Source organism: Propithecus coquereli, unplaced genomic scaffold (assembly GCF_000956105.1).
Source record: "Propithecus coquereli isolate 6110/MARCELLA unplaced genomic scaffold, Pcoq_1.0 Scaffold45, whole genome shotgun sequence".
Classification (NCBI taxonomy): domain Eukaryota; kingdom Metazoa; phylum Chordata; class Mammalia; order Primates; family Indriidae; genus Propithecus; species Propithecus coquereli.
Genome location: NW_012150285.1, coordinates 3,086,583 through 3,112,573, shown reverse-complemented (window position 1 = coordinate 3,112,573; position 25,991 = coordinate 3,086,583). Strand labels below are relative to the sequence as shown.

At 33.8% G+C, this 25,991-nt stretch overlaps 1 protein-coding gene across 1 annotated transcript in view; it reads left to right on the top strand.

The window, feature by feature from the left end:
- COL11A1 (collagen, type XI, alpha 1) overlaps positions 1-25,991 on the top strand; it is a 221,557-nt gene that overhangs the window by 137,457 nt on the left and 58,109 nt on the right. Inside the window, exons 36-40 of the mRNA XM_012654837.1 lie at positions 12,404-12,511; positions 18,788-18,895; positions 19,777-19,830; positions 23,548-23,601; positions 24,467-24,574. Coding sequence (XP_012510291.1) covers positions 12,404-12,511; positions 18,788-18,895; positions 19,777-19,830; positions 23,548-23,601; positions 24,467-24,574 — 432 coding nt within the window. The remainder of the gene's footprint in view (positions 1-12,403; positions 12,512-18,787; positions 18,896-19,776; positions 19,831-23,547; positions 23,602-24,466; positions 24,575-25,991) is intronic.

Genomic DNA, 25,991 nt, shown 5'->3' with positions numbered 1-25,991 from the left:
ACCGAGGAGCCAGGAGAGGAGGATTTATTACTAACTGGATATGAGGAATGAGGAAAGATAAAAACTGAATGATGACCTCAAGCTGGTGTGTCTGAGGGAATAATGCCTTCTGTGCCTAGAACAATGTTACCTTATCAGGAGCAACAACAACAAACAAACAAAACACACAAACCATTCACACACAAAAACTCAAAACCTCTTGGCAGTCACAAAAGATTTAAAAGGGCTCTTATACTTTGCTAATAGAAATGCTCAACAGATGCTCACTGTGAATATATTTGGAATCAATGCCTACTTATGATAAATTCACGCATCCAGTATGCAAGTTTCAACCAATTAAAATTATTCCTCAAAGTTCATAGAAAACGATTCACTAGAAGGAAAGACACCATCTGTATTTATTAATTCCTAATGCTTTGCTATAATTGCTGCAAAATATAGTAAAGAGAGTTATGATGAGGATCTAGTCTATATAAGACTAAACAAACCTTAGGTTACTCCACTTAAAGCAATTCCACGCATGTGAAATTTGATTTCGAAAATATTTTGTTCCAGATGACAAAGATTAAAACAAAAAATTGTTGGTTTTCTAGATGTGAATTGTAACTTATCAAGAAAATTAATTCCTGTTAATACTTACTTCTTGAGGTTCAAAACTTACTATAAGGTTACCTTGTGATTAATATTAAAAATAAGAAATCAGGAGTGGAGCTTTCTTTGGCAAGAAAGATAAGAAGTTGTACCTTGCAATGCTGATCAGAAAAGTAACAGTGAAATATCAAAAGCAAATATCTGGTCAGTTGGTGAGAAATGATGAAATTCAGAATCATAAGGAATAAAGGCACAAGAATATCCTACAGAACTTGATTTTATAATGAATATTTCAGAGTTTATGTCAATATTATATTAACTTTACCTTTGGGATATTAACCAAATAATGGTAAGTGCAAGACAGAAATTCACAGGAGCAGAGAGGGATGGATATTCAGCAGTTATTCATATTAAGGAAAATTAATTAAAGGGATGATTTCTTTGAGGAAGAGAATGTGAATAAAGAATGTGAAATCTAAAGGAAATAGAAAAAGAAAATAAAATAATATTTAGAGTATTCTTTCCACCCTTATGCTAGGCACTTATGTTCATTATCTTGACTCTTGCAACTTGGTATGGTAGATATTATCATTCTACTTTATCATTCCACTTTTAAAGGCAAAACATCTGAGGCTTAGAGAAGGTAAATAGTTTGCCCAAGTTATCTGTTATCTGAAGAGAAAATCCACAATAGAAATTTACATAAACTCATTTCCAGATATGTATTTCTCACTCTGTAAATATCTGCTTAACTTCATTGTCTCTCTCTCTCTCTCTCTCTCTCTCTGGTTGCATTTTCCAAGTCCTCTTGACCCTTCTATACCCTTATGAAAATTTCGTCAAAAGGAAGAGAGCAAGAAGAGCTAATGTCACAGCTAACTAGGCTGAATATTCATGTAGATTCCCTATAACTATTGCTTGTTTTGAATGAATCAGATATTAAGCTACTTAAATTAATGTACAGATTGAATCTTTAATGACTATAGATGTTTTTCGTATACTATTGAATCCTTAGTTTCTTTCTCCTAGAACACAATTTGTAAGAATGCAGTTGTGCGGTGTATTTCCGGATTACTAGAAAAGTAAATACATTCCCTCACCGCACAAAGTCCTGATGAACTAAAACTGAAAGCCCGAAGCAGAGCTTTAATAAGTTAACAGTTACTGCTTACAGTGTAATTTATAAAGTTTGTATGTGTCACAATTATGTACCTTATATACCGTATCTTTCTATGTAACCCATAAAAATAAAATATATGATACTCAATCCAACCATCCATGTGCCTATCTATTCACGTATGAGTGTGTTCGGCATCTGTTCTCTTCGTTCTTGTTATTTAGTCAGACACACAGGCCAGACCATTGGCATCGCATTGCTATGACGTCTTATAGAAGTGGATTTACTCTACTCTGCTAGGTCTGGGTGTGATTTCATGGACTTATGTTCAGAGAAACTATTAATATTATGCATAAAACAGGACAATCAAAAGGATCTGTTTATAGATATGGGATATTACTTTAGGCATGCTCCTCCTTATGCATATCCTCAGAAGGAATCTCTTGCTAATTGTGTTAGTTTGGTGCAAAAGTAATTGCAGTTTCAGACCATGAGTTTTAAATCATTATAACTAGGCTCAAACATATCTTTAGTAATCAAAATAGGAACCATTGCAAAACTTTTGAAGCATTGGTTGTGTGACGTGTGGTCGGGCATTGTCGTGGAGTAGAATCAGGCCCTTTCTGTTGACCAATGCTGGTTGCAGGCGTTGCAGTTTTCGGTGTATCTCATCGATTTGCTCAGCATACTTCTCAGATGTAATGGTTTCACCAGGGTTCGGAAAGCTATAGTGGATCAGACTGGCAGCAGACCACCAAATAGTGACCATGACCTTTTTTTGGTGCAAGTTTGGCTTTGGGAAGTGCTTTGGAGGTTCTTCTGAGTCCAATCACTGAGCTGGTGGTCGCTGGTTGTCATATAAAATCGACTTTTCATCGCACGTCACAATCCAATCGAGAAATGGTTGCTTGTTGCGTACAAGAAGAGAAGATGACACTTCAATATGATGATTTTTTTTGTTGTTTTTTGGTCAGCTCATGAAGCACCCAGTTATCAAGCTTTTTCACCTTTCCAATTTGCTTCAAATGCCACCTTAGAAAGGTCGAGGTTGAGTTCTTGGCAACTTCTCATGTAGTTGTAAGAAGGAGGATCAGCTTCCAGGATTGCTCTCAATTGGCCGTTGTTAACTTTCGATGGCCGGCCACTGCACTCCTTATCTTCAAGGCTTCCGTCTCCTTTGCAAAACTTCTTAAACCACCACTGACTGTAGTTCGTTAGCAATTCCTGGGCCAAATGCATTGTTGTTGTTGCGAGTTGTCTCTGCTGCTTTATGACCCATTTTGAACTCAAATAAGAAAATCACTCACATTTGCTTTTTGTTTAACATCATTTCCATAGTCTGAAATAAATATAAAATAAACCACAAGTAATAAGTCATTAGCAAAAAAACATAAAACAAGAAATGCGCATTAAAATGTTGTATAACGTAACCACATTTATTTAAGAATGTATTCCAATATCAAATGGCAAATATCAACAATGCTAAAACCACAATTACTTTTGCACCAACCTAATAGCTTTAGAAATATTTGTAATTTCTTTTTTTCAAGTATGCTTTTCATAGAATTTTTAAAAATTACTTTTTGTGATTTCTTGAGCAATTAACTGGTTTATTTTTTTCTTTAGTCTTTATGAATTATGAAACTTAGAATTCTATTTTTGCTTTAGCTTAAAGAAATTATGGAGTCAAAACTGGGAGACAATACAAAAGATAATACTTTATGACTATTTTCATAGATTTTTGAACACAACTTACTACAAAAAAGTACATATGATATACTTTAACATAGCCTATTATATTTTATTCTAGTTATTTTTTTTAAAAGTACTGGACAAGATCCATTACATTGATCTCATAACCACCCAATGGCCCATGACCTACAGCTGGGAAAAAACTTGGTCTATAGCATGCATTTTTAGATTACTGATATTATTGGCTCATTTTATGCCAATAAAAAATTATTTGCTTACTTGTTTTTTTTTTGCTTACTTATGTCTTATTTATATCATCTTATATTTTATGTATACTCTATGAGCTGCTATAAGGCCATTCTTGTGTAAAGACCATAAATAAGTAAATAGCTGAATATACTAGACAACTTATTAAACTGAAGTTATATAGATTCATAAAATGAACTTTTCTGCAAAGAGCTTATGGTTTACTGAGGAAGACAGATCTGAAACAGATAAAATAACATAGTAAATAATAAGAGATATGCTGAAAGATAGAATAGAGAATACAAAGGTGGAAACAGTGAGTTTTGCCTAAAAGAACTATGTTGGAGTTGAAACTACAAATAAAAAACAATTTTATCTATGAAAAGTAGATTTTTTGCATGCTAAATTTAGTCTTGAAGTGCTCATCGCTGTTTCCTTCCTCTTAGTAAAGAACTGGTATTTTAAGGTTATGGTTCTCTAAAGGTTTTGCTCCTAGGAACAAATGTATATTGTGAAACATTTTGTAGTGCTACCGCTTGCAACAAACAAAATTATACCAACAAGTTGCTGTGACTTTGGGCTTTTAAAGTCTGGCAAAAACCCAGTGCTCACTGTATGCACGGTGTTGTATCCAAGAGCTGGTAATAGATGCCCATCAAAGTACAGGCATGTCTTCTGATCTCAGGGGATTTACTCACTAAGCAGATGTCTTGATGCACACACAAGACAGAAAGCGGCAAGGGCCTGAACATCAAGAGAGGAAAGCAGGGCAGTGTTTCTCTGCAGGCTGAACATAAACTGGATAAGCATTCTGTATTTATGTAAGCACACAACGTATGCAAATATATCATGCAACAAATTCTCAGCTTTAACCTAACACCTATATTTTCACAAAACAAGATCAAGGAAAATATTTTCCCTAAATAATCTCTCCTCCAGATATTCTTTCTGGTATAGAATCATCCCATTGCCAATAATTATTTCTCTAAAAATGATGAAGTTAAAACAAATACAGTAGTGTGTTTAGTAAAAGCCTTTTATCTTTAAAACCACATTTGTGTTCCCCCCCCCGGGAGTGGTGGGAGTTAATATTTGACAAAGTATATGAGAGGGGCCAGACAGATCCCTGCTATAGGGTAAGTGTCCAATATTTCACAGTTGTAGAATACAGCAGTCTTTACTTCTTTCCTATGACTCCTCTTTCATGACAGTCCCCTAATGATTCTGACTTTGTTTTCCTCTTCATGTGCTATTATTTCTTCTTCTTGTCCTTTATTCTTTAAGAGTTTACATGCCTTTCCTATCATAATTCTTATTTTCTCTACTGTATCATATTCCTGAGAATGTTTTCAATGGCTTTTACTTATTCTTCAAGCAAGAGAAGAAGCAATGGTTTAGGAGGATGACACCTACTGACTTACTGGGTCATATGCTATACTTTTCAAGATAAAGCACATTTTTTCCATTGTGACCCAGGTAGATCTCAGTGGGCTATTGTTATATTCAACTAGAAATGAGCTACATATAGAGATGGTGGTAGGGACCAGTGACCAAATTTTGAGATATTGTGAGACATTAATTTGATCATTCAAAGTTTATGTTTTAAATTCTGTTGATTCTTAACTATTTTATCTGAATTTTTAGCTTGTGTTGTATAAAATATATGTCATCTAGGACATGGAATTATCTCATGCTAGTTTTGCCACGAAGGTCAACCTGGCCTAGAAAGACCGGGGCAGACATGTTTTTGCATTCTAGTTTTATAGTGCTGGTTCATCAGAACTTTTTGTGTTTATGTTTCTCTTCTCTCTTGTGGGCTGCATGAGATGCTGATGAGATGATTTGTCTGTTTACCACTTTCCTTTACTTTACAAATCCTCCTCAGAATATGAAACACCCAGTGAAAGTAACTAATTAAATATTTATTTGGTTGTTCTCCTTAGTGTGAAGGATTAGAGAAATATCTACTATTTTCACTGTCCCAAGAATATAGATTGATGCTATTGTTTGTTTCATTACCATCGTAAGGTTTAAGAGGAAGGTATAGCAGGGTTTCAGAGAACAGCTGCAGGAAGAGACAAAGCTAATCTAAAAGTAAGGAAATTAGAGAAATGTAAATTCCTCCTTTTTAAAATCATGTAAATGTTCACTTTTCAGTTGAAAATAAGAGGAAAGAAAATACGTATTTCCTCTAGTTGTTAATATTTACTATAAAATAAAAGAAAACTTATGATATTATGTCGTTATAGTTCATGTAATTCTACACATACTATTGTCTTTGGGAAACTTTAAATTTATTATGTGTCCATTGTTATTTAGATCACAAATTAAGAAAATGATATTTCTACAGTTTTAGCCCCTCCTTCTTGAAGTTCTTTGAAGCTAAGCACTTTTGATGTGTAAAATATTCATCATTGCTGTAGAGAGACAAGTACACAAATAGTTTAAATTAGGATTAATGATATCATGTTATGTGGAAAAAGCCCTACAGTTCTTTTAATAGTATGTGTTAGATTTCCCATATATAATCGCCTGGATCTTAATTTTCTCTTCTATAAAATTTCACTTCTATAATTATTTGAGATTTTTGTATCTATTTTTGAAATATATAAATGTTCATGTACAGTTCTGTATCATCCATTGCATTCATACTTTAATAGGCATTATTCAAAGAACTTTAGATATATTAAACATCACAAAAACCTGATGACAAACTATTACTATCCCTATTTTTTGAGCAAGAAAAGTGAGCCATAGAGAAGTTGCTCAAGATCAGAAAGCTAGCTGTTCCAGTGCTGGAAAGGGAAAGATTACATGTTCAATTAACACATTTATTTAGTGCCTGTGATATGCCAGTAATACCCCAGGTGCTGGAGATCATTGGAAAAAAACAAGCAAAAACCTCTAGCTTTGTGAATTTGATCATTATTCATTTAACCTATATTTAAACCTAAGCATTCATTTAGATATTATTATTTATTTACTTAACAATTATAAAGCCCCCTGTTCTTTACTATAGCCAGCTATAGAGCAATGCAAAAATTTTTTCACTATAAATGCCTACTCATTATGGGAAAGAAGAAAAAGAAAAAAGCAATCTCCAATATGATTTTCTCAAGGGCTGTTTCCTACCGTGATACATTTTGTATTCACAGTCAGTGTCCTGAGAGAGTAGGTTCTCACTATATTTTTGTTGAATGTGTAAATGGAACCTTCTTTTAATATTGGGTTTAAATTTTCATTAAAAAAAAGTAAGACTTTTCTAATGATTCAGTCGGGATTAAAGGATTCATAGGCTTATTCCTTTAAAGTTGGCCTGAGAATGTTGAAGTAAGATTTGAAAGTTTGGTATATCATTTACTTAATTGGTAGGTACCATCCGAGATTTTCACTTTTCATTTATAAATATATAAAATAGAATCACTTCAAAACATGCTGTTATTTGAAATATCTAGGCTTATAGAATGTTTGAAATAACTAATAGAAAATGAAATTGAAGTTTTACTTTAGGGCACTAAAGTATAATATACATTGAAAAAAAATCTCCTGTTGTTTTCATCCATTGTTTCAAAGTTTATGAGCTGGGCCCGGCGCGGTGGCTCATGCCTGTAATCCTAGCACTCTGGGAGGCCGAGGCGGGTGGATCGTTTGGGCTCAGGAGTTTGAGACCAGCCTGAGCAAGCGTGAGACCCCGTCTCTACTAAAAAAATAGAAGAAATTATCTGGACAACTAAAAATATATATATAAAAAATTAGCTGGGCATGGTGGTGCATGCCTGTAGTCCCAGCTACTGGGGAGGCTGAGGCAGTGCTGTGAGCTAGGCTGACACCAGGGCACTCTAGCCTGGACAACAGAGTGAGACTCTGTCCCCCCTCCCCCAAAAAATAATAATAATAATTATAAACAAAGTTTATGAGCTGTGACAAGATCATGAGCAATATGTTAACTACAGAAAAGTAATATATACTTGTTATTAATTTTAATGCAGTTTCCATAAGCAAGATGCCAATCTGAAATTTAATCTTATGAATGCTCCAAGGGAGAAACTAAAATAGTTAAGCTTTGTAATAAAAAATAGTATATAATATCTGTAAACTATACACATTGCCATAGATTCAAATCAACATGCAGTCTTTTACTTGAGATACATTAAAATAATTATATGAAATATTTTAATTTTAATACACACGTTTTCCTGTAACTTTAACAGGCATTCTTTACTTAAGTAAATGTCATGAGTTATTTTCATGTAACGTGTCAGTCATAATGTATCGAGTTAATATATATTTCTTTTAATTTTGATACCACATCTTCTAGGGGAAAATGCACATTCAATTGATGTTTTCCTGCAAATTTGGAAAATTTCTATTGACTACATTCAGAGCCTAATTTTTTCCAATATGTTCACATACTTTATAAAAAGACAAATGAATTATAGTTATTTAAACTGTAAATTTATTTTCTTCATTGGGAATATGAATGAAGAGAACATGGAGATACCACACAAAATTCAGTGCCAAGTACCACATTAATTCATTCAGAGAATAATGGTAGAGAAGCTAGAGTGCTATGACAGACTGCATGGGGGATACTTTGAACGATATCTCATGCTTCTAATTTTCAGAGAAATATAATTTTTTGGTATGATGGTTATTGTTCTGGGTCTAAAAAGAGGCTGGAATTTTAATAGTATTGGAAAAGACCAAAGACTTTCCAAGTCAGAAGATAAGTGCAACCAAATCTTCAGAGGTAAAAATGGGCATATTGTGTTACAGGGACAGTTAGAGATGTAATATTTTAAGAGAAAATAATGTTCACAGTATAATGCTAAAATATAAAGTAAAAAATGCTGAGTATGTGTGAGGAGTATTTTTCTGGGATGATCCAGGATAAATATATTCTCAAAAAGGTGAATTAACACAAACTATTTTACAGTTCAGCATAAAAGAGAAAGAATATTTTACTTTTAAAATCAGGAGTGCAACATGATGACAAAGTCCCATAGCGTCTCCAGTGTCACATGTGTTGAATTGTTATCAAAACTGAAAACAAATCACTGATGTTGTAGAAAATTACAAATAAATATATGAACAATAGTGGCAAGCAGCAGAGGTTTTAGAAATAAACTGGGTAGTGAAGTTCAAATGCACTAAACAAATGATAGGGAATGACTATTTGGGTAAGGAACATAAGCACTGTCATGAATTCCTTTAAGTTTGCTCATTTTAGTGTTCAACACATATAAGCTTATTCTTAAATGGCTGTATTTCTTCTATTTATTAAAATTCAACACAATGTATATGAATTTTATGGACATGAGTCAGGAATTTTTTTTTTTTCACCATTTATAAACTACTAAGCATTGTAGGAAAAGACTGTAGTGAATCAGGGCACACAGACCTTGAGCCTTATGGCTTTTACCTGAAAAATATATAAATTATTCAGCGATGACATACGCAAAGTACTGAGCACAATAATTGTTACGTAGTGAGCTCAATAATTGGAAAATATTGGAAAATGAATTCTTTTAATGTGAGCTGCTTTCTAGCGATTCTCCCCTTTTTTCATTCTAGTGTCATAGCCGTCAGCTTCAGCACAATCTGTTGTGATGCTTCCTCGGGTAGTCTTTGAAGAGTGGGGTTTAATTAGGAAAAAAAATTTCATGGCGGGACAAATGAAAATTGCATCTCTTTTTGTACAGTCAATAACAAATAAAATATCTCAGCATTTAAATTGTATGCTTATTTTAGATTTGAAAAAACTAATGGGTAATAATCCTTTTCTGCGGCTTACAAGAGAAATATTAAAACAAAAATGTAATACAGTCAGTCACCTTGTATGTACATTGATCCTTGATAAATCAGCTTCTCAGATAAGTAGAGATGCATCTTCAGGGGTTTTAATTTTAACCTGAATAAAACGGAACAAACCTAGTTGCATTATATATCGTCTTTTGTTGATGTTTTTCTGTTACCAAAAAAGGAGTGTCTTTATTACTGAACTTTCTCTTTTCTCTCTTTTTAGTAATTCAAGAAAAATATATTTTCATTGTTCATTCATAGACCTTGTTCTTGTTCTTTTTGCTCTTGCCCTTCCCATCCCTTTTGTCTCCTTCCTTTCTTCCCTTTTGACTCCCTTTTTCTAATGATGAGAGGCAAACTTTTCGTTCTTTTCACTTCTAGAACTGACTTCTTTTTTTTTTTTTTTTTTTTTTTGAGACAGAGTTTCGCTCTGTTGCCCGGGCTAGCGTGAGTGCCGTGGCATCAGCCTAGCTCACAGCAACCTCAAACTCCTAGGCTCGAGCGATCCTACTGCCTCAGTCTCCCGAGTAGCTGGGACTACAGGCATGTGCCACCATGCTCGGCTAATTTTTTCTATATATATTTTTAGCTGTCCAATTGATTTCTTTCTATTTTTGGTAGAGACGGGGTCTCGCTCTTGCTCAGGCTGGTCTCGAACTCCTGAGCTCAAACGATCCACCCACCTCGGCCTCCCAGCGTGCTGGGATTACAGGCGTGAGCCACCGCGCCCGGCCTAGAACTGACTTCTTGAATTTAAAATACTTAGGGGACTCTACAATTATTTTTCTCTTCTGCACTGGCCTCTGGAATCATTCACCAGATGTCTGCTAGCTGGTTAACAGTTATGCCACTTATGCTTGACTATTCTTTTCATAAAAATATTTTTATATTATTAAATTGAATACACATACATTGACAGAGGAGTAGATGTTTATTATCTACAAAATATGAAGTGTAATTTTACCTGTAATTGTACCCTCCTCTTTAGTATTTGGAATACTTGATTGATAATAATGTAATTTTCACACAACTCTAGATTAATTAATTATTATTATGCAATATGAAGCACATCTGGTTTGTTCACAAGTTCAAATTTTCCAATTTCTTCAACTATATTTTTGGCAAAGTTTCTTCAAATTATATTTATCTCCTAAGTTTCAGATACTCTATAATTGCAAACATTGAAGTCTTCCTTAGAGAGAAGGAATGGGTGGCTTTGTGGAGAAAGCACAGAGTTGAGTGGTCAAGGGCCCATCATCTAGTTATGTGATCATGGGAAGGACAGTTAACTTCTTTGAGCTATAGTTTCCTCATCTTTAAAACTAAGACGCTGCAATTGCTCTATCAACTGCCTGGCATTGATACGAGAATAAAATGATGAAATGAAACTGAAACTGATTTGCAAATTGTGAAGCACTATGTAAAAACAAATTGTGGGTATGATTACCATTGTTCTTACGGTCGTATGTAATTAATTCCCTAATAAAAATATAAATTAGAACAAAGCCAATAATTTATATTTATATGATAAACTGATTTCTAATATATTGAAAGTATAATATTAGAAAACCTGTGTGGAAGTAATGTATTTTCCAGCTTTTATATTTAATTTCTTCTATGAGTTTTGAAATGATGATATTATCTAAACATGTTAATTATTAAGGAAAAATATTAATAATCATATTTCCTAATATGCCACATTTAGTTCAATTAGGAAATAAAATGGAGAATTATAACAATCACTCATCTAGGAATCTAACTCAAAAACTATATCCTTGTTATCTTTTATTAAGTAGAATTGGAAATAGTAAATAAACTATACTTGAGCTTTACATAACTTAGTAAATATGTTTGCATTTCTTTTATTCTTGCTTTAAATAATGTTTTCTTAAATTGTTGATACAGGTAATTCATATGAAGGCAGTATCTACAATACATAGCTTTTTTTTTTTTTTTTTTTTTTTGAGACAGTCTCGCTCTGTCTCCCAAGCTGGCGTGCAGTGGCATCATCATAGCTCACTATATCTTCAAACTCCTAGGCTCAAGTGTCTTCCTGCCCCAAGTAGCTGGAACTACATTTGTACACCACTGTGCCCAGCTAATTTTTTCTGTTTTTAATAATGACGGGGTCTGACTCTTATTCAGGGTCTTGAACTCCTGAGCTCAAGCAATCCCCTTGCCTCGGACTCCAGAGTGCTAGGATTACAGGCATGAGCCACTGTGCCTACATAGCTATTTCTAAAAAACTTTATATGTGAGAATTTTTTAAGAGCAAATATGTGACATCTTTTTTGAAACTCAATGGAAAAACCTAATCAAATGTGAATTATCTTATCAGTGTCCATAATAAGACCCAATGGTCCTTGGAGGACTGTACAATAAATTTAAGGGCTTATTCCAAGTCAAAAAAGGTCAAATTTGGGATAGCGATCATCAGATATTATTATGTAATAAATTATATTTGTAGATTAATGCAGAGAATTTCTGAACTAATTTTTTGGATTTCGAAATTTTGATTCAGTAAGTTTGAAGTGAAGCCCAGAAATCACTTCAAGAAATACTGGTCTAGGGAATGTATTCTGCCCATCCAGTATAATACAGGGAAATAAATGTACAGGAGATTATATATTAGATATATGCTTTATAAAGCACTGTGCACAATTATGAACACTTAAATGAAAAAAGATCTATAAAATATTAAATACATATAATTTTGAAGTATTTTTTTATCTCATCAATATTTTCTGCCTTCAACAACTGTGCTTAATATTGGGGATAGAAATTAATATTTCAAATAGCGGGTACAATTGTGCCTCTTTGAGATCTTAATTGTCTAAAGGTTATTTTTACATAATTAACTAGACTGTAAGATTCTATTTTTAAATAAGTGATTCTTTAAGCCAGTATCACTTTTTTCATCATTAATAACAAAATGTTTCTTTTACTGTGCACTAGGGCTCACCAGGAGAGCGTGGATCAGCAGGGACAGCTGGCCCAATTGGTTTGCCGGGACGCCCAGGACCCCAGGGTCCTCCTGGTCCAGCAGGAGAGAAAGGTGCCCCTGTAAGTAATGTCAAGGAGAAAATACATTATACTGTTACCCTGCACACGTGTGACTTTTTATTCAAGAATATTAGCTTTCCATACCCCACTGCATTCTCTCTGCATATGTGCCTGGCATATGAACACAACGTCTTTTTATATTTATAATGGAGGAAATTTCAAATTCAATTAAATGAGATAACTTTTTTCACAGTTTATGGAACCTTAAACCTGTGAGGGAGTTGGATATTATTAATGTAAAAGGCTTCTCATTTTGCTCCTTTTAAAAAATATAATCGGGAGTTTTGATTAAAACTATACCTCACTGCTTTATATTAGAAAAGTGTGAACTTTTCGTATGTCTTGTAATACAAATTCAATTCCAAGCATTTCCATAGTCTGTAAATGAAACCCATAGAAAGCGGCTGCCCTTCTCATGTAATTTGAGCTTTGATCTCCAGTGAGTGAGATGGGAAACACCTGACCAATTATTTCATCTTATATTTATTGGATTTTAAAATTGTATACTCAAGTGACTTTGCACTCTGTTCATCAGGTATATGTTTTTTTGCTGAGATTTCTCCTCTGTTTTTGTCCCTGCTTTTGATTTAATCATGCTGATTAAAAAAAAAAAACAGTCTCTCATCTTACAAGATTAAAACACAAACTGATTCAGTAAATGTAGATAAAAGTGTTGGCTATGATACACAAAAATCTATGTTTAATACTTTTGTATACTGGTAAGTCTTGGCATATATAAATCAGTTTAAGATTATAATTCAAAATGCTTTTTTATCATTAAGACTTCAGTTTAGCAAGTTGATTGTTTTCATTGTCCATTCATTTTCTCTCATTACTTTGTGATATTATTCCAATGTTTCTGTTTTAGTTCATTTTGTGCAGCTATAACACTATACCACAGATTGGGTCATTTATAATGTATAGAAATTAATTAGCTCATGGTTTTGGAGGTTGGAAAGTCCAAATTAAGGAGCTGCATCTGGAAAGGGCCTTCTTGCCACGTCGTTTCACAGTGGGAGAGCAAAGTGAGGATGAGAGAGAGAGAAGCAAACTCTCCCTTTTATAATGACCCCACTCTGGCAATAGCAGCATTAATTCATTCACTCAGCCCTCTGGCCTAATGACCTCTTCTTAGGCTCCACTTCCCAAAACTGTTGCATTGGGATTAAGTTTCCAATGTGTGATTTTTGGGTGACACATTCAAACGACAGCAATTTCCAAATAAAAAAAGATTTTTTTTTTCTGTAATCAGTTACCTTTCAGAAACAGTTAAAATGTAAGAATGGGGCTATAGCACCTGTGGGTAGAATTTTTGGGTGACAGATAAAGGACTTTTAATATGCTGAGCATTTTTCTTAAAGCAAAATATTTTATAATGTGCTGGGCACTGGGAGGAAATAGAAAGAATAGATTCAGGTATTTTGATCCAAGTTCTTTTAAAAATCTAAGGCACATGTATCTAGGCACAATATCATAAAGAATGCATATAGAAAAAAGGAATATACATTGCTTTTATACAAATTGAGAATATGCTATTCAGAAAAGTCACGACTTCTGCGAAGTTAATATATTGAACAGTGGGTTTTAAAATGAAAGTATACCTTGGTTTTATGAAGGACTAATATATTGAAACAAAGATCAGAATATAGAAAAGCACTGAAAATGATAATAAGAAATTAATTTGGTGGGACAGACGGGGAAGTATCGACAGAGCCCTTGTGAGATCTAGGCTTTGGACCTGGGTTTTGTTGGAAGTTGATGATACCATGACTAGGGAAAGGCAAAAGGGAACGGTTTGCTCATCCATCCTCTCTCAGTTCTCGCCACCACCACCAACTCCAGGATATTGGTTCCATTTTGCTTTTATTCAACAAATAGTTATTTAGAATAACTAAGTGCTAGCTACTGTATTAAGTAGTACTTTGAGGAAGGTGTCTGGTTAGGGGACAGTAGCATAAAGTGGTTGTAAGAGCGTTGGGAGAAACTACCCTTAGCTATCCATGTATGGGTCTAATAAAAACTGATGGAAATAACCAAATTAAGTGCAGACTTTTACTTCTTTCTCTTCCCAATTATAAATTTGGATCTTACTTCCTCTGAGCAGCTTGTGTTATAAAAATATGATGCAATTATCAGTAGGTTTAGGCTTGCGTAAAGAAAGAGAGAGACAAGACTGGGTCTGTGGAAGACAAGTTCTTGGTCCCTCTACCCTTCAACGCAGCTTCTTGGAAGGGAGAAAGTGGAAAACAAGAGTATTTACATGACCTACTATGGCAAGACTGCGGTTTAATCAGACTCCTCAAATGAATCGGTCAGATTAGAAGCTCTTGGAGGTGGGGCTGGAAAGCAGGTAAGAAGGGAGTCAATAACCTTTTCAACTTAATTGCATTGACAGAAATATTTTGACAGGGAGAATGATTCTTAAAGAAAACTATTAATTGTGTTGGAGAGATACTGAATGGAAGAATTACAGATAGGAATCTATGTTACTTACATATCTATTTGGGGGATAGTTGTAGAAACGGGGCAAGCATGGGTACAGCTAGATCCAAAGCACAATGAAGCCAATGCATTTAACCACAGATGAATTAGATAATAGGAGTTAGAGATTTTCAGAAAATTATGCTCCAAATACTTATTTATAATTTCAAGCATATATTTGCAGATAGAATGTTCAGCGCCAAGATTGTAAATCTGGGAGTTATTTAGAATAAGTGATATTTAGAAACTATTATTTGATTACTATGTGATACAATGTTGAGGAGGGAGGAGAACAGAAATCTGGACCCATTCTTTTCTTTCTTTCTTTTTCTTTTTTTCTATTTTCTTTTTTTCTTTTTTTTGAGACAAAGTCTCCTTCTGTTGCTCGGACTAGAGTGCAGTGACTGTATCATCATAGCTCACTGCAACCTCAAACTCCTGGACTCAAGTGATCCTCCTGCCTCAGCCTCCCAAGTAGCTCGGACTACAGGTGCACATCACCACGCTTGGCTAATTTTTGTATTTTTGTTAAGATGGTGTCTTGCTCTTGCACAGGCTGGCTGCGAACTCCTGAGCTCAAATGATCCTCCAGCCTCAGCCTCCCAGAGTGTTAGGATTACAAGCATGAGCCACCATGGCTAGCCCAAGACTCATTCTTTATGGAAAATTATAATGGGTGTGATTCTGAAAGGATCCAGTAAGAGAGAAAGAGAGTCCATAAATTATAGATATAGATAGATATAGATATAGATAGATGTAGATAATCTCCAGAGGCATGCTATCAAACAGACCAAGAGAGAAAAGAGTCCTCTTTTGTTAGAGTTGCAAAAGATCAAGAATATTGAAAGCTTAAAAAAACAAAAAGAGAGGCTGAGATTTGACCTGCGGACATTCATAATTTTAGGATAATTATAATGGGATTCAAAAAGAAAGTGAACTATGAAGAAGTGGAGTGGAGTAGGTGAATGTAGATCGCCCAAGTAAGGCATGGAGACGAAAGAAGAATGAGTCGTAGGTGGAAGTACTAGTAGGAGGGAATGCAATGCAATGCTTCTCCTTATTGTATTGTGCATATACTTATCTACTTTACCAATAGTAAGAAAATAATCGGTGAAAAGTGAGGAGTTAAGGAAGTCAAACTAAAGCTGCCTGCTTGGAGACGACTAGAATTGGATTGAGAACTAACTCTATCATGTATTTAGGTCATGATTTTGGTTATTTAACATTAAAACCTCTGTTTTTTCATCTCTGAAAAGAAGATAATCAGTATTTTGTGAGGATTAGATAAAACTACAGTTCTAAAGCACTTTGCAGAATTGTGGTAAATGTTCAGAATAATCGTCCTCATTATCATCATCATCAGTGCGTGAACCAGACTTGCCATAAAGAAGGAAGAAACAATACACTAAAAATAAATATATAAATCAGCTTTTAAGTAAGGAGGGAGGGCTTTGTGACTTGTGGTAAAAGTTGAGGGCATGAAGATAGGTTAAATACAAGACCATGCCAAGTCAAACAAAGCATATGGCAATGTGTAACTATCTCTCAATTTTTTAAGGTAAAATTTAGTTACTAATGTAAATGGAAGGGTAGAAGTGGTGAAAGAAAGACTGACCAGTTAAGGAAAGACGATGTGTCCGGCTGTTGTGTGGGTTGTGGGAGGGACTGCTATGTCGTCTTGAAGAGTTATAAATGTTGAATCTAAATTTAGAGTGCTGCAGATCACTGGAACGATTTCTTCCGACTCCAAACAGACCAGGGTCAGAAGAAATATAATAAATGGCAAGTAGTTCCCGGCTGGAGATTATATGTACTATAATGAAGGCAGATGAGAACTTATCGGTCTTATTTACAGCTATCCTTGTATAAAATAATTGAATTTTGCAGTTAAGGGTAACAAGGATATTCAAATTAAAGGGGAATATTTGAAACAGCTGTTTTGTTTAAAGCAGTGAAGTTTAGTGTGAACAGCGCAGTACGTCTCATGAGTATAGGTAGGTATCATAATATTTGATGGAAGGAAATGAAAGGTCTCCAGAGTGACATCAGAGGTATGTTTTATATGATATATGGCACAGTTTTGAAAAACAAGTACATGTGAAAACACAGGCATGTAATAAATCAGGATCAACAAGTTAGCTTTGTTTTATAGATATTTTGTTGTCATTAATTAACTAACTCAACAAATGCTCCTTAAGTGGCTACTCCGGGCTGCAGGCCAAGAGTATATAATGAAATGCAAAAACAGACACATTTCCTGCCTTCGCACTCTTTATTGTCTGGTGGGGAAATTAGATAATAAAGAATCACTAAATACATGTGTAATTACAAAATCTGGTTATTGATATGAAGGAAATGCAATGGTATATGTCAGTTTATAGCAGAGAGATGAGTGCTAGAATTGGGACTTGTCCTTGGACCATACATTGAAGGTGACATGTAAAAGAGGAGGCCAAAGGAACAAAATGTGATAAGGCCATATGACAGGAGAGGGCATGGCATCAGATTTAAGGGACTGAAAATAAGATCTAGAAGGGGTGGCATTCAGAGAGCAAGGGTTCGAGGAAGCCAGATGTGCTAGGGCAGGTAGTAGGAGGCAGGTCATGGTAAGCCACACTAACCTTGGTCTTTGTCTTAGGGACAGTAACAAGTAAATTGACCTAAAAAGTGTAAGTGAGATGATCCGATTGACTCTCTGGATACAGAATGGGGAATAGATTGGAAGGAAGTAAAAATCAATGTGGGGAAAGGCAGGAGGTTATTTCAGGATGTCAGACAAAGGATACTAGTATTTTGGAATAAGGTGTCAGTGGTGGAGGTAAAGTGAAGTGAATATATTCAAGAGATAATTAGGAGACAAAACAAGCAAAACCAAGTCATTGTAGAAGAGCAGGAGAAGGTAAGGGAAGTGGGGGAAAGTGGAGTAATGCAAAGGCAGGACCTAATGAGTTGTAGATTACTCTTTTATATGACAAGAACAAATAGAACCCCCAAATGCAATCAGAAATACTGTCTTATGCAAAGCTGGTGAAAATTTTGACTTTTAGAAAATAATTTATTTTAAACTCTGAAAGGATGTTTTATGGGAAATAGAGGCTGTCTTCATTATCAAGGCACTATTTTTTTTTTAAATTACACATATAGGTAAATTTAAAAACAGGAAAATAATACCATTATTAAAAACCAAATGAACCAAAATAAAAACAGAAAAAGTTAACAGCCTTGTCATTTCACATCAGTGAAAGCAGCAGTGATTTAATATATCAAAATGTGGGAAAACCCATGAAACATTTGTTAAAAATAGGAAAGAGTTACATGTAAAACATAAAGCATATTGCAAACTTGGACATGTGAGCAAATGTATTTTGTGATTTTTAAAGCTTAGTTCCCATTGCACAGATATTTCAGTGGCACTAATGAAGGGGAGTAGAGGCTCAGCAAGTTTTCGTAAACATCAGGCATCCGATTTGTCAATATATAATACTTGCTTAGAAAATACATGTTTGAAAGAAAAATTCTAATTTGAGTCCTAATTATTTTTGCGGCCCATAGTCTGAGATTCATAAATGATTAAAAAAGGACATTATTCTTAGTCACTAATGAATGTAGGGATCTTTTGAGTTGTCATTTGTCACTTGAAAATATTTTTTCTTAGAAACATTGAACAATTTCCTTGTCAAATATATTAATAGAAGGTAGCTTATGACTGTTGTAGCTACACTTCAAAATTGTAGCAAACAGTTAATTTATAGGTTTCTTACAGCAAATTAATGATCTGTTGGATTGTCAATACAGGGAGAAAAAGGTCCCCAAGGCCCTGCAGGGAGAGATGGAGTACAAGGTCCTGTGGGTCTCCCAGGGCCAGCTGGTCCTGCTGGCTCCCCTGGAGAAGACGGAGACAAGGTTGGTGTTCTTTATTAATGTTAGTAAATCCTGCGAGAAAGTTTAATTTTTTTTTCAAGAATTCTGGAATTAATCTTTTTAAGATTGGATGCCAGATAAAAGGTTATCTTTTTCAAAGTTTCAAACATGTTCCAGCCAAGTTTTATTTAAAAAGTTGAGAGTTAGTATGTATTCCATAAAACAGTATGTGGGATATAAACAGGAAAATGGAATGAAAGAAGAATGGTAGTGAGAAAAAATAGTAGAGGCCAAAATTTACTTACTTTTAAAATGCCCTTCTGAAATGAATATAAAAATAATTAATTATATGTATATATTAACTCTCATGTTTTGGATATCGTACAGTAAGATTTAAGAATGAATTACATACTTGATAATCATGTTATCTTTTACCAACAGATAAATACTCTAAACACTTGATTCCAAGACATTTTTGAATCTGATATATTTTAATATTTTATTGTAAAATATTGTAAAAATTTGTAAACCAGCACTCCAATAATGTGCATGATTTTAGTATTTGGAAAACTAGGAGAAAAGAAAAGTAATTTTTGATTAATGTGTAATCATAGTTTCTATACATCAATGTACTTTCATTATCAGTTTATACTGGTTATATTGAGACTAAATTAATTTTTTGGTTATAAATCCAGTTGCAGTATTCCTTGATATTAAGTTGACTTTTGTTTGTGTATATATTATTCAGTACTAGAAAGCTAGAAGCAGAAGGAACCCAACATTTTACATTTTAAACAGTGACGTTAAACACTAACATGTGATTATATTAAAGGTAAAATTTAACAATTTGATAATGATAAAAACAATTCAATGGCAGGGTGGCATGTTAGAGATAAATTTTAACTCAAATCTTTCAAATACAGGGTGAAATTGGTGAACCCGGACAAAAAGGCAGCAAGGGTGACAAAGGAGAAAATGTGAGTTTCCCACTTCTTGTTGAGGGAACATTACTCATTTTAACATCTTTTACTGTTTACTGTGGATATTTTTATGTTGTACTACTTAACTATCCAAAACTTAAAATATCGATACTATATTTCTTCTGTGGTTATATAATTCTATACAATTCTGTGAGGTTTTCTTTCTGTGATTAAGTAAATTATGATGATTATAGGCCACATTTATAAATCTGTGATAGCACATGAAAGAATAATATAATGAAATAATCTTTTCCATATGATCATGAGAAATAATATGTACCAAAATTAATACTATTACTATATTCCACATGTATACCCATTGATAAATCTGTTCCCATATACTATAAATATTTATTTTAGAATTTTTCTCTGAAGTCATAAAACTATCAAAACAATTTTGCTTTCTCACTCAAATGATGTGGTCACTCTTGCCTCTATAACTTTTTCTTCATTCTTTACCACTTTACATCCTCTTTAAATTAAATATTTAAAAAGTTTCCTTGTTCTTAGATTAAACACATTGGATAATGATACTCTCATGTACTTCACCTCAGCACTTAATAATTTATACTCCTTAAAGAACATCTACGGACATTTAGTTTTTTAAGTTCTTTATTTACATTATTTCTTTCTTTAACTGTTCATATATTTGCTCTGCAATAGAAATGTAAATTGGGGGAATATAGAGATATGTCTTTAATTAACTTTTTTTTTTTTTACCTAGTATGGAACTTTATACATCATCCCTAGCAGTTTGATTCTAATAGATTATTCTAGTTCTGTCCTATGATCCATCTATCATTTGGATGCTTTTAGGGTTAGAATTACTGCATACCTTAACACATAACTTTGAAAAGAGGTTTTATTAGAATTGATTGAATCTCAAACTAAGTATTAATATTTACCAAAGACTTATGAGAGCTGAATATTTCTAACTAAAAAGAAATCTCTAGAATCAGAGCAGAAAGAGCTTGCATGTAATTGCAGTATTGAATATGTAATAGGCCCTTGATTTCTTTTTTTATTGAGTATAACAAAACCTTAGAAAATAAGCAACAACACTGATACTCTGGATTTATGCTGTAAAATTATGACAAGAAATTGTGTACAGAAAACCAGCTGTGTAAGTTTGGTGCAATTGGTATTGACTATAAATTTACAAATTCTATTTTAGTATCTGCCTTAGTCTGTTTGTGTTTCTATAAGGGAATATCTAAGGCTGGGTAAATTATGAAGAAGAGGTTTATTTAATTTGAGAGTCCTTGGGCTATACAAGAAGCATGATACCGGCATTGGCTAGGCTTATCCTAGGGCTGTTGTGCTGCATCAAAACATGGCAGAGATCAAAAGGTATGTGAGCATGCTCAAAGAGGAACCAAACCCTACGTGCATCCTGCCTTTATGACAACCCACTCTGGATGGTGGGAAGGGTGATGGGGGCGGGGAGGGGAACTAATCCAGCTCCCTGAGAACCAATCCTGTCTCTTGAGAAGGAGAACTCACTACAGGGAGCCATTCATGAGGGATTCACTCTCATGACCCAAACACTGTCATTAGGCCTCACCTTCACTGTCAGGGATCAAATTTTAGCATGAGGTTTCATGGGGACGAATCAAATTACTGTAGAGGTAAATTACGTTCTTTAGACTCCATTTAGATTTCCTAAAGATAAGTAAATGCTATTGGTCTAATTAGAATACCTTATATACTAGACAAAAGCCATATTTTAAGAAGTTTTTATGTCTTCCTTAAAAGCTGTGATTAAACATGACTGCAGGACTATTATTTAAGCCAGAAGTTCTCACACATTTTTGCCTCTCAGGACCCTTGTATACTCCTAAATTTTTTTGAAGAGCCCAAAAAGCTTTTGTACATGTGAATTAAAACTGAGATATTTTAATACTTATGTATGGACTCATTTAGAATTAAGAATAACAAGCTCAAAGCACTTTTAATGAAAAATAGCTATATTTTTCTCAAGCAAAAAACAATGCAAGTAGCATCTTTAAGTTTGTTGTATCTAGCTTAATAGATAAAGCTATAGTCTCCTATCTACTTCAATCTGTAATGACGTGTTATTTTGTTTGAAAGCATGAAGAAGATCCGAGCTCACAAAAATATGTAGTTTTAAAAGGAAGGAGCATTTTGAATACCTTTTCAGATAATTTTGTATATTCTCCGATTCTACATCAAAATTTGATAAGTGGTCGTTTTTCTTAACAGTAAGTTGCAATACAGAATCTGAAATCAAAACAGTGAGATTTTTGTGCTATTACATTAACACCCATTAGCTCTCTCTTGTACCTTGACTTTTATTCATACATAATTTTGCAATATCTTTTCATTGGACATTTAGAAATTATTGGTTGACTGGGTAAGGTCATCAAATTATGGACACTTTTTAAAATAGAATATCAATATCTTAAGAAAATTGGGAAGCTGGGAAGCCCACAATGGAAGATGTGAGATTTCTAAAATTCTAATTTTTGCTTGAAAGTTTAAATTTAATCATTGACAATAAGTACTGCCAGTTGTTGGCACTGAAGTCTCAGGTTTCCTTTATCTTCAATAGCATATCTGCCAAATTCCCAAGTTTAAATAATCATAGTTTTTCTGTCAGCTGCTGTTTCAAGTAAAAAATGGTGTTCCATGTAAAAGTTGATATTCCAGGTAAAAGTTCAGCTTGCTAATCAAAGTATAGTCCAAGCACTTTTTCTGAGTCAGGCACTATACCTCATTATGAAGCAAAAGTACTTCATGTGTGTTTTACATCTTGTCACATGAATATCAAAAGACATACTCAAAGTCAGTATTTAATAAAATTAGTAACTTTCTGTGCTTCGTCAAGAACATTCTTAAGTGAAACAGCCATTTTTGTGTTGACTAAGAGTACATTGTGATGAAAATGCAATGAATGATATTACAAATGGCAGCTACAAACATTAGTGGGGCTAATCCACCAGCAATTTTATCCACCATTGTTTTTGCAGCATTAGTGCAAATGTCTATGTAGTATAAAACACAAATATGGTAGTTATGATAAGGAATAATACAATATAATGACTTAATTTGCTCGTAATTTCTTCTTAATTTTTTATAATGCCTGACCACTTATTAATGTAAGAAAATAAGACAGTTAGGAAATATCCATGCATGAAAGACTCCTAATATCTTTTGAATTCTAGTGCTTAAAATAAGGGATTCTGTTATACTTAACATATATAATAATACTAAGTTTGCATGGGTGTGCATATGTGAAAATTCTAAATTTTCGTATATCACTGCATTCTATCTGTATAGAATCCTGAGAACCTTGGTGTTCATTTAGAGGATAGTATATAGACAAATTTTTCATGTATTCTTTTCTCATTCATATATGTCATTAAAGGAATGATATTTTGAAAATTTTCAAATGTGAATCTTCAACTTGATTTATGTTAGCAAAAAATATATTTTGAAATATCTGCAATATTGCAGATGAGAGTGCTTCCAATAAATGCCAATTTAAAATTACTTTCAAATATGGAAGTCTGAGTCTCAAGGAGTAAAACAAAAATGGTTGTGCTAAATGCGAAAGACTTCTAATTGATGCTTCCTTTTTCTCAAGGAGCGTAGAGGTGTTTAATAGATTTCAATCAGCCAAATGTTCTGCTTTACATAGCCGAGGCTCTTCTGGCTTCAGTTTTAAAATTACTGATTTTTATCTCACCGCAGGGTCCTCCCGGTCCCCCTGGTCTTCAAGGGCCAGTTGGTGCCCCTGGAATTGCTGTAAGTATTCCACTTTGTTCAGAAAATCTAAATCCTCTTAGCTCCCTGATTAAAGTTACAAGTTGTCCTATACCTAGTTAGTTTTGTGGGGTAATTAAGTTTCGTTTGTATGCTTAACATTGAATCAAATTAAAATTATCTAATGTAGGCCGGGCACGGTGGCTCACACCTGTAATCCTAGCACTCTGGGAGGCCGAGGCGGGCGGATTGTTTGAGCTTAGGAGTTCGAAACCAGCCTGAGCAAGAGCAATACCCCGTCTCTACTAAAAATAGAAAGAAATTAGTCGGACAACTAAAAATATATAGAAAAAAATTAGCTGGGCATGGTGGTGCATGCCTGTAATCCCAGCTACTCAGGAGCCTGAGGCAGGAGGATCGCTTGAGCCCAGGAGTTTGAGGTTGCTGTGAGCTAGGCTGACGCCACGGCACTCACTCTAGCCCGGGAAACACGGTAAGACTCTGTCTCAAAAAAAAAAAAAAAAATTGTCTAATATAGCTAAATAAACTGATTCTTATAAACACACTGTGAGTTCATTTGAAAATAGATAATAGCCAGTTGAGAAGTACTTAATATATAATAAATTCTAAACATTATTTTCCCTTATTAGATAGCTTTTACTTCACTTGATAGACATGATCAAATCAAAATCGTCATACTCTAGAAACAAAGAAAGTAAGCAAAACAAATAATGATATATTTGCAGCAGATGATGGGAATTTAATCAATTTTTTCCTTTGTTATTCTCAAATAGATGTGCTTGGGTTAAATTAGAAATGACCACATTTTTATAACTCATATCTTAATGATTTTTCCAGTTTATTTGTGATCGTGTTTTGTTTTGTTTTATTTTTTTCTCCTCTCTAGGGAGGTGATGGTGAACCAGGTCCTAGAGGACAGCAGGGGATGTTTGGACAAAAAGGTGACGAGGGTGCCAGAGGTTTCCCTGGACCTCCTGGTCCCATAGGTCTTCAGGTAAGATGCCGTCATCATTGTTTACTCCATGATTTCCACCTACTTTTCTCACCAGGTTTTCTGGTGGATGAAAACAAAGCATCTTCTCTTTTTTTCTGTGTAAGAACTTGGGTACAATTTAACCATAATGATTGTTTTACTTAAATGTATATCTGAACTTCAACTGATTTTTATCAAGTATTATTAATTTTTTTGAAGACATATCAGCCGTGGTTCCTATTTCTGGAGTATAGTTAGCCCCACCCTGGGTATTACATCTTCTGTCTTCACTACCATTTTCTTTGAAAAATGAACTACAATCTTACTTAAGTCTGATACTTAAAAATAAGATGTTAGACGAGTTCTTTCATAGGTCTCATGGCTGAAAAGTTAGTAATTTGGATGGCTAACAAAAGTTATAAGTGTTTTGAGAAATAGCATACTGCCAATAGCAACTGCCAACAACAAGCTCTAAACAATGATAGGTAGAATAAGCAAATTAGCATTCAATTGATCATTTAAAATAGTTTATATTTTAATATTAAAATTTGAATTTTACAAAGCATATTCAAGAAAGAAAATATTAAATTGTAAAACATTATAGGGTAAGAAGTTTTATTCAAATATGTCTTACAACTTGACTCTCAGGCAAAATACTACAGAGCAGACATCTCCTATTCTGGGTTATTTTCCACCTTCTACTTGATGTTTGCTGCATCCTACAAACTTTGGAAACATCTAGCTTTCTTCTTCCACTTGCTTACCCTTTGCCAACCTAGTGATCATCTGAAAGATTATAAAATTTCATTTAAATGATATTTAGGTACCATATGGGTGTAACTTATGCCAAATTAGCAGCTTTAGAAATAGTAAAGTTAAGTCATCTGGTTCAATGACTCTAAAAATTTGTGAACTTGTAAAAAATATATATAAGTGGAACTTATACAGACTTAATATTTATCTTTATTTTCATAAATAAAATCACAACAGTATTTTTTTATATTAAATAGCCTACTAGGTATATAATTGTATAAATATGTTATAAATACAATATAATGAATTATAATATTATTGTTAAAACACTCAATGGATGTTTATCGGTGACTGTAATATTCTAATTGTCTGCTTTTATTTGAAGGCCAAAATAATTCCTTTTAAACTTGGAAAGTGTAAAACTGCACTTTCAAATTTGTAGTGTTTAACTTGGTTATATTTGTTAGACAGTGATAAATAAGCAGTCCTAAGTACCACATATCAATGTGTATGAGAAGCACACATATTTGAAAACAACAACAAGTCATTAAAATTAGATTGTCAATAGATACATTACTATTCATTTTCTGTTTTTTCATTTAACTGATTGCTCTAAATCCTATAAGGCTATAATTTAGAAACTTAGTTCTCATGATTAAAGAAGGTGCCTTGTAGCTTACATTTA